At 31.8% G+C, this 15838-nt stretch overlaps 2 protein-coding genes across 2 annotated transcripts in view; one reads left to right on the forward strand and one right to left on the reverse strand.

The window, feature by feature from the left end:
• The window catches only part of LOC140433150 (uncharacterized), a 1089409-nt gene that overhangs the window by 127329 nt on the left and 946242 nt on the right, over positions 1 to 15838 (reverse strand). The window lies entirely within an intron of this gene.
• LOC140434123 (juvenile hormone esterase-like) overlaps positions 1 to 15838 on the forward strand; it is a 31128-nt gene that overhangs the window by 12385 nt on the left and 2905 nt on the right. Inside the window, exons 5-9 of the mRNA XM_072522163.1 lie at positions 4181 to 4359; positions 4703 to 4844; positions 4986 to 5155; positions 11614 to 11755; positions 14604 to 14745. Coding sequence (XP_072378264.1) covers positions 4181 to 4359; positions 4703 to 4844; positions 4986 to 5155; positions 11614 to 11755; positions 14604 to 14745 — 775 coding nt within the window. The remainder of the gene's footprint in view (positions 1 to 4180; positions 4360 to 4702; positions 4845 to 4985; positions 5156 to 11613; positions 11756 to 14603; positions 14746 to 15838) is intronic.

Consider the following 15838-nt stretch of genomic DNA (forward strand, 5'->3'; position numbering starts at 1 on the left):
AATAGCGTCTATTAGCCGTGCAAATTCTGCGGTTTCTGATTTGTGACGTACGTATTACTTTTTCCAGAGCTAGATTGAATAGTATACAGGAGAGTGGGTCTCCCTGACGTAGCCCGTTATTTGTTTTAAAAGATTCAGAGAGTTTCCCCTGGATTCGTACTTTGCATTCAACTTTTTCAAGGGTCTTGTTTAACCAGACTTTAAGAGAAGAAAATCTGAAGAAGATCTGAAGAAGTAAAATATGGAAATCAAAAAAGAGTTAAATGAAGTTAAGGAAACTATTAAATTCATGGAAAAACAAAGAAGAAAAAACAATGTAGTCATGACTGGACGAGCAATTGAAACATACGGTCAAAGCGTCTTAAAAGAGGGAATGAGCAACTTCATTAAACACAATTTGAAGATGTTAAAATTAAAAATGCACACAAACTAGTAGAGAAAACCTGTCTGATTGAATTAGCAGGACATGAAGAGAAGTCAAAGGTTATGAAAAATAAGTCTAAACTAAGACATGGTAAAGAAGGAAATGTATACATCAATGATAATACTACGAATAAAGAGAGAAAAATTCAGAGAACAATTAGAAAACTTGCGCAAGAAGAAAAGGAGACAGGAAAGGATGTAAGACTTGGTGAAAATAAAATATGGATCAACAAGGTCGGCTGGAAATGGGACAACCAAGAGAACAAACTAGTCAAAATGGGGACAAGGAACTAGTAAACAAATATGCCGGAAATACTATGACAAACCAGGTAATGCCAATGGGTATGAGTAGTTATAGAATAGGTAGTAAAGAGAGAAGAAAGGGTAAACCCATAAAAATGCAGTCATCAACGAGCGAGAATATAAACAGTAACTATGTAAAACCCACATTAAACAAGAAAGAGCTTAATGACACGTTCCAACATAACGGAGCAGTGTTAAAGCCCAAAGGGTGGACATTAGCAACATGGAATGTCAGAGGTCTCAATGGCAAGGAAGTCGAACTTGCTGAAGAATTTGAGAAAAATCAAATAGTTTTACTGGGTATAACAAAGACCAAAAAGAAGGGAAAAAACATACAGTTTTTAGAAAATGGTCACTTCCTCATCACCAGTGAAGTGTCAATTGGCGAAAGGGCAAAAGAAGGGTTAGGCTGCCTGATACATAGTAACCTAATAAAGAATATTTAAGATTGGGAATGCATTTTCGGAAGAATTCTAAAGATAAGACTGCAGAACACAAACTAGTCAATATCATCGTTATGTATGCAATAAATGATGACGAAAGGGCAGCTAGCAAAGACCTATTCTGGGATAAGGCCTCAGAAATAATAGACAGTTTAGAAGGCAATACTATAGTACCAGGGGATCTAAATGGTCGAGTGGGTGTAAGAGATGAACATACCCAAGATGTATTAGGACCATATGGAGAAGAAATAAAAAATGACAATGGGGAACGTATTATTGATATATGCAGAGAAAATAACTTAATAATAATGAACACATTTTTTAAACACAAAGGTGTACATAAATATACAAGAGAAGTCAAAAGTAGAGGCGAAAGATCCATCATAGATTATGTTAGTAAATAGATCATCGAGGCAATACATTAAAAACGTAAGAGTAGAACAAGGAGCTGAAATATATAGTGACCACTATCTAGTTGTAGCCAGGACCAGCTTGGGAGTGCTACAAGAATCAATAACGAAAGAGACCAAGAAAACAAGTAAAGCTCATGATACACCCACTATAGAAGTAATCCGGTCACATAAGCTAGCGGACAAGGAGACAGCAAACAAGTTTGAAGACTACGTTAACAACTACCTAACAGAGCACGCTGAACATGACTGTGACTTAAACCAAAATTGGCAAATGCTGAAAGAAACACTCCTAAACGGTAGTAAACAAGCATGCGGAATAACAAGAAATAAGAGAAGCAAAAAGTGTACAAACTGGTGAAACAATGAAATAACAGCAGAAGTGAAGTCCAAGTGTAGCATTTTATTTTGAAGTCCCCTCGTATATGTGTTAATTGAAATCCCCTTATATATGCATTATAATAACGAAGAATTTTTTCAATGTTTCTTAGTTCGTATCCTTCAATTTAAAACCCAAATAATCTCTTTCGTTCTTTTTTAGGTCGCCGCCGTCGATAATAAATTATTTTATTGTTTATTTATGTCACAGGCGCAAATTCTTCGATATTTCTTTGTTCAAACCGCCCGATATATATATTTATATAAAATAAAGTTAAAAGATATCGGCATAGATCGCAACAAAGATAAAAATTTTATAAAATATTTGTATAAGATGGGAGGCAACCGTATATACGTATTTCTGACTATTGGTCGTCTTCAGTACGGTGCAACCAAGTTAAAAAAAAGAGCATATTAACTTGGGAAACGATCACTACCGATATCTTTTTCCTTTAATAGTCAACAAACTTTAATAAAACCAGAATAAAAATTTGCCGGCAAATAATTTTCTCTCGATCGATATTCGACAAGACTATTTCACGAGAAAATTAATGCAACATATCAACGAAACATATTCTTACTTTATTTGTAAACAATATTAAATGTACCTACAATTATTATAAGCTATAGTAGTTTGCCCATTTTTTTTTCGACCAAAGCATGATTTTGTGTACTATTGACCTCTAGCATTTGGGAACTCGAAAGTCCAGCTTCATTTGTTGTTCTGAGATGTTCGATCAACTGCCGATATGGTTTTAGAGAGCTTGCATTTGAGTGACCTGTTAATTTAATTAACTCCTGTTAAGAAATACCTTGCTTGAACAAGGCTGACACCACGCTGACACAGCTAAAGATCGATCAGAATGGTTTGTTATTTTATATTTTTTTGTGTCTATTCCAATTTTTTCAGCTGACATTTTTGTCCATTTAGATACGGTATTGATCCCAAGTGGACAGTTTGTAAACCAAGATCCATCCTTCCAGTTGGGGTGAACGGTAAGAAAGCGTCTGTCTGATAAAATCTTTGGTCCTCTTTTTTCAATTAATTTCAAAAATAATCTAACCTGGTATAAATTTTCGTTTGATGAATTTCTTACCAGCCATGTATTGCTTGCCAAACTTTTCAAACCGCCTTGATTTGTTTTGAAAAAAATGCTGTTGTATTCAGTTCGGCCTATAAATTCATTCTGGAATAAGTGAATCTTGCAGTTTATGGACTCATTGCCTTTCCAAGTAAGTTCAATGAGCAAAGGTGAAAAACCTTTTTTTGTGCTTTATCGGGGGGTTCCTCGTCGTAGCTTTGAATGATTTTTATTAGTTCTTCGGTGGATATTGCTTTTGAACTGGGAATTCTTTTTTCTTAAATACTTTAAAGCTACCTCTGCTTGGTATCTCTGGCCAAACTTTTACATTTGAAATATATATCTGTGAAAGGATCAATTTTTATGCCGTACTCCGTAAAATATTTTTCTTGTACCATTTTTGCTGTAGTATTCCACATTGACTTTAGAGACGACTCTTTATAGTCTTCGCCATTATCTTTTTTCATGATAAAGGAATAATCCTAGACATTTCTTGCTTGTTCCGATATGGTAGTACACCTTTTAAGCGTAAACCGAAAATTGGGTCCAAAAAGAGCTTCTGGACCTCTGCGTGGTCAATGAGACATTTTTCGAGACGAAATTTTTGATTTCTTCACCTGACTAGCATCCAAATCTTGATTTTTTTTCTGGATTCATTTGTCCAAAATTGATTACACTTAAATGACCTTTGTTAAACTGACAACAATAGAATTACCAGACGCCTTTGTGTTGGATCTATCATAATTTTGTCGCTGAGAAATCACGGGCAGGAAGGATCTTTGTCAGTAGGAAACGTGGCGTCGCTATGACGTTTTATTAGTTAAAAATAGTCTAGTGAAATAGTAACAGTAATTTAAAATCGTATTTGACTCATACTATTTATCTTATCTTGTTTTACTTTAATTTGATCCAAATTTTTAATTTGCTGGTAATTGTTTTACTTATCGTCCATAACGAAGCCATTTTATTGTTGCTTCTTAAAGACAGAAAAGATTTATTTTTCACGTTGAGAACGCCTATGAATAACTGTTCTGATGAGACTTATTAAGTCGAAATACGTATCAACAGATACATAGACGCTTTGTGCGTGAAATCAAATCTTTGCTGTCTTTTTCATTTTTTTTATTTATATTATTTTTAGAACTGTTTCATGCTGCAATAATGCAAAGTGCAAGTATACTTACTGGTTTGCTCGTACAGGATGATGAAACCAACACAGCCTTGTCACTTGGTAGAGCTTTGGATCCTGAATTTAAATCTAATGATACCAAGGAGCTGTTAAATGTGCTTCAGAACGCAGAAGCCACCGATATTTTTAAGGTAAGGCTCTGAATTTAACATAAAAATGTTTGTTTCACATATGAGCACATAATATCTCGTAAAGAAACAATCCATGACAGTGGAATGGTCTGATCTTGGTCTTGAAATTTTTTACCATATGGTATAATTTTACTTTATTAGACAAGATAATTAATTGTACCAAATATAAAAACGTATTGTGAGAATGGTTAAAGAAATAGGAGGTAAAGAAATTTTACAAGACACAGTTAAATCTACATTTATCCATAGGTATTTCATCTGCGCTTGTTTACCTGTGTTATCAATATGACAAAAAAAGTAATCGAAGCTAACTACATAATATAATATGTGTATATTCTTTTAGTTACAGGGGTTCCTCACAATAGGAACATCTCAGGAATCAGAAGGACCGTTCTCCTATAACGGTTTTGAAGCATTTTTATCAGGAAATTATAAAAACGTGCCTGTACTATCTGGATTTACTTCAGAAGAAGCAGCAGGTTTTGGTAAGAAAACTTACCTGATTTTAATAGTGTCTATTCTCATCTAGATATTTTTATTATGTACATATTTTTCAAAATAATAGTTTATAGTAATATTTTAAGTAAACGGTATTATATTATAAACCAGAACACTATTATTTTTAGCTTTTTTTAATATCACAGACATATTAAAATTTTTCGATGACAATCCAAGCCAACTAATTGATAGCAAAATAAATATGTCTCCTGAAGATAGACAAATTGCTGGTACTTTAAGAAAACAATTATATACACACAATACTAGTTTTGTGGAAGATTTTGGCGGTTTTATAAGGGTGAGAATCATCAAATATAATTTTAAATAATTTAACACTAATTCCTTTAACACACTTAAATCATTTAGATGTGCGATGTATGCTGAGGCTAATCAGACGAAATATTCTCATCTGTGTAACTATTTAATAAATTCTTCTTCCTATTGCGCCATCTTCTTTGGAAGGTTGGCAATCCAAATTGCAATTGTAGCTTTGGATATTGCCGCACAAAAGATTTCTGTGGATGAGCAGTCAAACCAGCTCCTCATGTATTTCAGCCACGTGTTCTGGCGTCTTCCAATTGATCTTTTGCCCTGCATTTTACCTTCCAATATGATTTGGAGTAATTTATATCTTTTACCTCTCAACACATGATCCATGTATTGTATTTTTCTCCCTTTGATTACGCTAAGTAATTCTTTTTTTTTTACTCACGCGCCGAAATACCTGATCATCGCTAACTTTTTGTATCCATCTTATCACCTGTGTGTATATACAGGGTGAGTCATGAGGAACTTTACATACTTTTACCATATGTAGAGTCCCTCAGAGAGCATATCATGTGGCCACTAAAAAATGTCAACTCCTCTTCTTTATTAATTAACAGGGTGATTTGTGTAATTGACCATTTATTTCATTTTACTGTAGTGTTTATACGGCTCATTTGATTTTTTTAATTTTTGCATGATACAGTACACTACTATCAAGCATTCGACTGGTATTAGCTAAACTAAAAAATTCCAGGACTGGCTTTGGAAAAATTAATTTAGGGATTCGTATTAAATATTACACCCTGTATATTTTTTTTTTAAAATGCAATAAGTGATTTTCGAACTACATAAATAGCCAATGAAAACGACATATGCGACAATGTTGTCGCACTTTTATTAAATTTTTAGTGAACGATCAAATCTTACCAAAAATAGAACAACCATAATGAAGTATCAAATTATAAGGTATTAATTTAAACAAATGTTATAAATTTCAAAAATTTTATTTAAAATGAGTTCCTACAACATGATCTAATACGTAGAAAATTAACATCTTTACTGTCACTTTGTATTATCTCTATGATAGAATCAATTGTTTTTCAATTTTAAATTTTTACTCATAGATCGTATTGGGGCATTATTTTCGATAAATAATAAATTAAATTGATTAAAAAGTCAAACCTCTTGTATGTGTTAGTTTTTATTGATTGTAAATGATTAAAATTTTATGTCAAATAATAATACATTGCATCAACTGTACTAAATAAAAATAAATCTAAAAAAGTTTAAAATGAAGGTTGGCGTTGACCGTTTAACGTTTCTTGATATTTTATACCCATTGTCATTATTGTCATTATCAATTTGTATTTATGTTTACAAGAATACATATTTCTTCTGTCATATCTACGTTAAGTACATTGTGTTAGTTTTGGTAGAGCTTTTGTTACTTTCGTTCAAAATGCCACATCAGTTTTCGACCACAGAATATGCAGACATAATATTTGTTTATGGATTCTGTAATGGGAATGGTAGTAGAGAATATCGCAGGAGATTTCCTAATCGTCGAACTTCCAGTCATCCAAGATTTGGGTCAGTTTTTAATTATTTGCGAGAAAATGGCACTTTTCCTAGTGGAACAACAACGCGACATGTAGATGAAGCGCAAGAAGATGACATTATGGACGCCGTTACTATGAACCCTACAATAAGCACTAGAGAAGTAAGTCGAGAACTCAATGTTACTCAATCAAAAGTAAGTAGAGTCTTACAAAAAAATAATCTATACCCATATCCCATTCAAATGGTTCAGCTACTACATGCTGGAGATGAGATCGATAGGTTGGAATTTTGTAGATGGATTAACAATAATCGACCAACGCTATACAGGACACTATTTACAGATGAAGCCCAATTTACCAGAGATGGGATAAATAATTCACGAAATTCACATGTGTGGACAGAAAAAAATCCCCATGCTATTCAAGAACGTCGTTCTCAGTTAAGGTTTTCGGTTAACGTGTGGATTGGTGTCATAAATAACCAATTAGTAGGTCCTCACTTTTTTCAGCATGATGGGGCACCCCCACACTTTTTACTGGCAGTGAGATAAAATTTCAATAATGTTTATGGCAACAGGTGGATAGGACGTGCAGGTCCTATTTCGTGGCCTTCAAGATCCCCTGATTTCAATCCCGTTGATTACCATATTTGGGGACGATTGAAGCAACTAGTTTACGCAGTGAATATTAATAACCGACAACAATTAATTGATAGAATTATACATTGTTGTAATACTATTAGAAACGATCCCCAAAGTATCCGTAATTCAATACGTCAATTAACAATTCGGCAACAAAAATGTGTACCATTTCAAATCAGGGTTCCATTTCAAAAATCTATTTTGAATTATTTTTATTTTGTTACCATTATTGTATCTTTTCCAGTTCTAATTTATGGGTTTATCATAACTATGTACATATTTTTAGTTTTTTTTTTAATTGTTCTTCGTTATTGTTAGTAGTTACTGTTTTTTGTTGTGCAGTGACTCAGTTTATCATTTCAATTAAAATGTTTGAAATTTATAACATTTGTTTAAATTAATTACCTTATAATTTGATACTTCATTATGGTTTTTCTATTTTTGGTAAGATTTGATCGTTCACTAAAAATTTAATAAAAGTGCGACAACATTGTCGCATATGTTGTTTTCATTGACTATTTATGTAGTTTGAAAATCACTTATTGCATTTTAAAAAAAATATATACAGGGTGTAATATTTAATACGAATCCCTAAATTAATTTTTCCAAAGCCAGTCCTGGAATTTTTTAGTTTAGCTAATACCAGTCGAATGCTTGATAGTAGTGTACTGTATCATGCAAAAATTAAAAAAAACCAAATGAGCCGTATAAACACTACAGTAAAATGAAATAAATGGTCAATTACACAAATCACCCTGTTAATTAATAAAAAAGAGGTGTTGACATTTTTTAGTGGCCACATGATATGCTCCCTGAGGGACTCTACATATGGTGGAAGTATGTAAAGTTCCTCATGACTCACCCTGTATACATTGCAAAGGCACCTATTCTTTTTTCTGTTTCAGAGTTCATTGTCCAACTTTCACAGCCTTACAGCAGAACACAGAAAATGTAAAATCTAATCATTCGAATTCTGAGCTTTAGACTAAGGACTGATCTTATAAAAAATGTTTTCATGTTCATAAGTGTTTTCCTCGCTTGTTCGATTCTTGATAGGATTTCTTTTTTTGGATTAAACTGGCTGTTGGGATTTGCTCCCAAATATTTTATGAAAGTTACATGTTCTATTATTTGTCCCTTAGTGTACAAATATAAGTTTGTTGGTAGGTATCTTCGAAAATACTAGAATTTTAGTTTTTGAAATATTTAGGATATTTATATTTTATTATTTTACACCGATTATTTCGCGAACATTAGGAGAGTATCATCAGCGTACCTGTTGTTGTATATGCTGGTTCCGTTAATGTTGATTCCACCTCGAACTTCATATAATGCTTTTCTGAATATAAATTCCGAATACAGATTTCATAATAGCGGTGATAAGGCGCAACCTTGTCACACTCTTAGTCGGATTCTTATATCTTCGAATGTTGTGTGCTCTATTTCAATTGTTGCCGTTTGGTACCAATATAGTTCTGGGATAATTCGCAAGTCTTGTTCGTCAATTCCAGTTGTTTTCAGAATTTCGATCATCTTTTGATGATTAACGAAGTCAAATGCTTTTCGATAATCTCTGCATCGTTGTGTTTTACAAATTTAAGGCAAAAAGAGCTTCTCGTATTCCCAGTCCATTTCCGAATACGAATTGAGTGTCACTCATCTGAAATTCACACTTTTTGTAAATTCGTGTATGAATAATTCTGAGAAAAGTTTTAAGGATATGGGATATCATGCTTAATATTCATAATATTATATGATGCTTAATAGTCATCGCAGTGTGAGGCATTTGATTTTTTTGGTTATGTTACCAATGTTGATATTTAATAAATACAGTATCGTAATTATGAGATAACGGATGCTCTGGATATATATATTTGTAATTGGCTACCAATATCGCCCAGTTTAATTTAGTAAAACATGCATTATTAAAATAGCAACATAAATTAATTGTCCTCTAGTTCATCTTTGAAAAAGAGGATCTGGCCTTCTATTAGATTGGAAGTCTAAAATCTACAATTTACACATAGTGATAGAGTAGTATACTCCATTCCACGAATATACGACTGTTTTAAATTCGCTTTAAGGTATCGATTTAAATGGTCCAATGTGCTGAATTGTACAATAGTAAATTCTCCCCATTTTTAAAATACTGTTATGACAAATATAAACCTTAGATTTAAATATGAAGTTATGATATAAATATAGAGTTAATAGTTTATAGAACAGTAATTCAGATTTTGAAGTACATAATTACTATCATTGAGTTTAGTATTGTAAACAAGTTGGTTTTTTAATTAAGTTATTTAAACGAAGTGTAACGATACTTAAGTAATCAAATAGTGTAATTTATTTAGTCGAATATTCAATTAGTATTAAAAAAAAACAAAAAAACTTACTTATTCTCTTATTCTCCTAATCTCCTAAAACTATCATCAACGATCAGATTCACAGCCATAATCAATCGGCGATATATGAAACTGTATATAAATTTTCGTTACTTTTTAATATCTGTAACGACTTGTTACTTTAACTATTAATAGCCGGTATGTTATACCCGTTACTTTCGAAACTTTTAAGAGTACATCCTCTCAAAGCAAACAAATATTTAAATATAACAAAGTGAAATATTAAATCCTTTTTCTGGTTTCTGAACCATCGTTCTGCCAATTTCTTTTCATTTATATTAAAAATAGTATCTTCTTTAAGTGCCATCTTCGTTCCGAAGGTTGGCGATCATCAGGGCTATACGTATTTTCGAAACTGCTGACCGAAACAATTCGTTGCTGCTACAGCTATACCATTCCCGTAGATTCTTTAGCCAGGAGTTTCGCCTTCTTCCTATGGACCTTTTTCCTGCTATTTTCCCTTGCATAATTATTCGAAGCAGTTCATATCTTTCGCCTCTTGTAATGTGTCCCAAGTATTGCAGTTCTCGTTTTTTGATCGTAAATATGACTTCCTTTTCTTTATTCATTCTTCTCAAGACCTCGACATTTGTGACTCTCTCGGTCCATGATATTCTCAGGATTCTGCGATACATCCACAGTTCAAATGCCTCTAATTTTTTGGTATCAATCTTTTTCAACGTCCATGACTCCATTCCGTAGAACAGCACAGAAAGTACGTAACATCTCATCAGGCGAAGTTTCATTTCAAGGCTCAAATCTCTTCCGCAGAACACTCTCTTTATTTTAGTGAATATGGATCTGGCTTTTTCTATTCTTATTTTGATTTCTGCTGAGCTATCGTTGTCTTCATTTATAAAAGTGCCTAAATATTTGTATTTGCTAACTCGATCGATAATTTCATTGTGTAAATATAAATTTTGGACATTTTGTGTTGATTTCGAAATTACCATAAATTTAGTTTTCTTTATGTTCAAAGATAGTCCATATTCTTCGCTGCAGTCTGCTATCTTATTCACCAATGTCTGTAGCTCTTCAAGTGTTTCTGCGATCAGAACGGTGTCGTCGGCAAATCTCAGATAAGGCAAATAGTATATTTTCTTTTTATTACAGTTGTAGTACCTAATAAAGTAATAAAATAGTGTAATATCAAAGAAACCCGGCATGTCTCTTTGGTGTTTACATTTCACAGAAAGCTTACCCAAATGTCTGTCATTATATTTATTTATAGTAGCGTTTGTGTAAAATTTTTTGTTATTTTCGGATTAAATTTCACAATAAATTTTGCGTCTATCTGAACATGTATTAACTGAAATAATTTTAGTTTAGATGTCATACTAGTAGATCCTTTTTTGGAATAATGATTATAGACCAATTTACTTTCATACTTCTACTTGCACAGTAAAATATTCGTTGTCAAAGTAATCCAAAACAGTCGTATATTCGTGGAATAACCTATACCACAAAAGAAAGCGCACATCTTATGTGTGCTGTGTACTGAGAGATACTTTAAGTATATTCGAGTTACTAAATGTAGCACGGCAAGACTACTAAATCTTGAAAATGATTATTTTATTTGTTACTACTCTAAATATTTCTGAAAACTACTAGGTAGTTTCCAAGTTTTCAAATTTTTTAGGTAGATATCTGTCTTCTGCTGGGGTCTTTCTTACTCTGAATTTTTTTGGCACAATACGTTTAATTAATTCATATTTTTTTTTATTTTTTATAATTCAAATCAATTGTTTAAATTTTTTGTTATTATTTAATATACTATTATAACAATTATAAATCAATACAGCATATACTTCACTTTTTAAAAACACGTTTTTTATCTTCAGCTGCTGAAAATTAAAGTTATTAATGTATCAATATCTTTTTAAGGTTCTCAGTGACAAATTTTGTATCAATGGAATAATCAAACAAGTTGAATTAGCATCACCCTATGTCACGAACTACTTGTACCGATTTGCCTACATAGGAGAATTAGGAGGAAGATCGACGATGCGACCATCTTTGCCACCAGGTAAAGCATTATTCTAAGTACAGTATTGAGATTAAAAGAAAATTTACCAATATTATACTAGTTACAGCTTTTCACTTTAAAATGTTTACGATACTTATTTAACATTAAAATAAGGATGTTTGACAACATCATGAAGACAATAATTTTTTATCGTCTTTTTGACCCAACGATGCACCCTTGGCGCATAACGGCATCAGTGACGATTGATGGCCATCGCGACATCAACCGTAGGCTAGTTTGTCAGTTACATCTGTGCTGCAGTTATAAGCACGTGTAATATATGTTCGTAACTGTGAGGTGATTTATATTATATAAATAAGAACTAAAAATATTCCCATAAGGGGAAATTCAAAGTGATCTAAAGGTGACTTTTTTTATTTCAAAATTATCTATCTAGCCTGAAATTCGGTTTTATTTATCACATCACAGTCAATATAAGTCAACCAAGTACTTCTGGAATGTCGTTGGGCCAGAGCCAGAAGCGACCATTCGGACCTTTGACTGCACAGAAATGTATAATCAAACACGACCTTTGACTACTAAGGAATGAATTACATGTCTTGAAGAAGATTCAGATACAGAGAAAGTTGATGAAGTAGAAGTTACATATATCCTTCCTAATGTCGATGAAATTACTGATGACGAAGACCTAGATGATAACCTCATTCAAGAAAATAATATTGATGCAGAAATTGCTGGAAGATATATGAAATTTACCTACCGGCAACAAGTTATTCTGAAGAAGTTGATAACCCGCTTAGTAAAATTCGCAATAAAATGCGAAAACCTAATCAAAATAAATTGAAGATTTTACCAAAATGGGAAACAAACACCACTCCAGCATTCTCAACTAATCCTGAGAGTAATAACAATCGTTTATTAGAGAACATCAAATCCAACCATGGAGGAAAATCGCCCAACGAAATATTTTCATTATTTTTCGATGATGAAGTCACAAGCCAAATTATACATTTTTCAAATACTTATGCAGCACAAAACAATCATCACAAATTCGATATGAATGAAGCTGAATTGAAACTCTTTATCGCTATCTGCATATTATCGGGTTATCAGACTTTGCCACAATGTGAGATTTATTGCTCGAAAGATGAAGATAAAGAAGTAGCCATTATGAAGGAATCTATGTCTAGAAATAAATTTCGATAAATCAAACAAAATATTCATTTGTCTGATAATACTCAATTAGACAAAGATGATAAATTTCATAAACTTACTTCTATCTTTCATATAATGAATATAAAATTTTTACAATTTGGTATATATTCGAACATAACCTTTCAGTTGACGAGAAAATGGTACCATATTTTGGACGTCATTCATGCAAGTTGTTTATTTGGGGAAAGTCTGTAAGAGTTGGATTGAAATTATGGTGTCTTTGTTTACATACAGGTTGTTTATATAAATTCATAGAATATGAAGAAATACAATATAATAATTTTGATTCAGGTAATAGTTTGCGAACGAAGGTAGTTTTAGAGTTACTTTCTGCAGTTGACAAACCCCAAGAGCATCGAGTCTTTTTCGACAATTTCTTTTCTTCTTATGCTTTTTTTGCCATACTGCAGGATCTACGCTTTTTTGCCACACAAGTACTATCATACTGCACTGCAAAATGTGCATTACATAATAGCATAACGTTCAAATAGACGGCACGGAAACATTCGAGTCTGCATTTGATACTGTTTCTAAGGTTTTACTCGTGAGATGGAATGATAATTCTGCTGTTACAGTAATAACAAATACCTGCATATTACTACCTCTTATTCAAACGGAACGATACAGTCGGAAATACACACAAATATTCTAGTATCTCAGCCTAATGTAGTAGCCGAATACAATATGTTTATGTGTGGTGTGGATTTGCACGATAATGGCATTGTTAATTACCGAATCAGAATAAGAGGGAAAATATGGTGGTGGCCTCTATTTACAAATCTTATTGATAGTAAATAGCTGGAAGATTTACAATATTGCAAACGACAGTAAAATGTCACAATTACAATTTTGATTATGTCTAGCAGTATCACTTATGAAATTTGAACTTTGTGCTAAAATAGTGAACACAGAACTGGCTACTCACTCGGGTTGTAGATGTCCCTCCAAAGATAGTTTGGCTGGCTATGTAAGATTTGACAGTATTGGTCATTTGATTAGAAGGCACGATACAAGCGCACGAAAGAAATGTAGGTTATGCAAAATTCGTACTTAGTATATATTTATGCGAAAAATGTAAAATTCATCTCCATCCAGAATGCTTTGACTCATTTCATACAACATAATAATTATGTTTTATGTATAAGAGTATTGGTTAAGGGTACGTAAACGCATCCTTAATTTTTTAGATGTTATTGTTAATTTTTTTGTTAAAAAATTATAAACATATCTTAGTTGAGGCATTTTTAATTAGGTTCAATAAAAAAATTATTGTTTTTTATTGCTTGGCCGTTAATGAATTAATAAGCTAGAGAGTCACTTTGCTAAAACCTTTGCAAAACTATTAATTCTTTGTTAAGATTCTTCAATAGCTTTGTTGACCAAAGATTGCAGTAGGAAATATTTTGTCAACTTAATAATTTGCATCACAATGTCTTTATAATGCAGCTTTTAATACCGTTTGTGTAATGGAACAGAATTAAGATTCATACATCCTTGAGGAATATTTCTGTTGAAAATATTTTTCTCGATCTTGATAAATTCATCATTGTTTTATAATATACAGCTAGTTTAAATAAAGCAGAATATAAATATTCTTACTGGATTTTTCATCGTTGGCATTGTGAAATAAACGTGTTAAAATATTTTCTAATATTATTTCTTTATAATTTAGATGCCGATGCTGTTATGCATGGTGAAGATACTCTATATTTTTGGACAGATGCAAGCAGCTATGATTTTAGTAAATTTTCAGAAGCAGATCAGCTCGCTGTTCACAAGTTTGTCAAACTCTGGACTAATTTTATAAAATTTTAGTAAGTATTCTTAATATTTTAATATCAATTTTATTAATAACTAGTGATTTTGCCCGTCATCATGCGACATGTGATCCAATCAATTCCATCTACAATCACTCCACTTATTGTTTTTCTTTCTTCTTTCTATTTAAGGCTAGGACGACAACAGACTAATATTTTAAACTGTTGTGTAACTTTTATAGTTACAAAATACTTAAAAATTAAGTTTTTAAAATAATAAACTTCTTGCATGAAAATTGCAGCTTGCAGAAATTATGTTGCAGCTACTTACTTGTAAGATACATGTAAAATTTATTTCGAAACACGCCAATATTTAATTAATTGTCAAAGAAATCACAATGTTTTAATATCTCCTTTGTTTATACACTTTCTGGTGGCAGGAATAAATTAAATTACGTAAAGAAAAATTTAATAACGAATAAAAAAATAATACATGTTTAATGATTTTTCTCAGGTTTTTCCATAACACTAAAATATTATATAAAATTAGCACAAACATTTTAAGCTTCAAAAAGTTCAGTAATGTTTTCATTTAGAAATTCATCTTCAAAATTGTCTTAATTTTGATCTCTCGCTACGTTATACTCGTAGAATGTTGCTGTAGATTAGAACGGTTGAATCTTTTCAACTTTACAGCCACTTCCACTGGATAAAATAGAACCTAAACCTTCTCTTCCATACATAAAAAGTTATGTTGCATATCTGGTTCTAATATGAAATTCATTATAGAAATTGGATTGTTTAGTGGACTTTTTAAAAATGACTTTACTTTATAATCAGAATCTCCTTGTAAGAACCCTTTTCTATTATCTCCATTTAAACTTCTTATTAGGAATACAGAATTATTTATTCCTACCTGGTAGGTACCTAGAAAAACATATCTAAGAAGTGTCTCGAAATTGTCAGAATTTATAATCAATATTCCATTTTATTTTCAATAGAAGATTTATTAAAAGTTTAGAAAATTTCCTACTTCGCTCTGGATATTTTGTATAGTTACTCTGATCTTTTTTATATACAATTGAATGCATTAATTTGTTTTTATATTACATTATGTAATTTTATTTTTACTGGAAATAAGTCATAATTT

Source organism: Diabrotica undecimpunctata, chromosome 2 (genome assembly GCF_040954645.1).
Source record: "Diabrotica undecimpunctata isolate CICGRU chromosome 2, icDiaUnde3, whole genome shotgun sequence".
Lineage (NCBI taxonomy): Eukaryota > Metazoa > Arthropoda > Insecta > Coleoptera > Chrysomelidae > Diabrotica > Diabrotica undecimpunctata.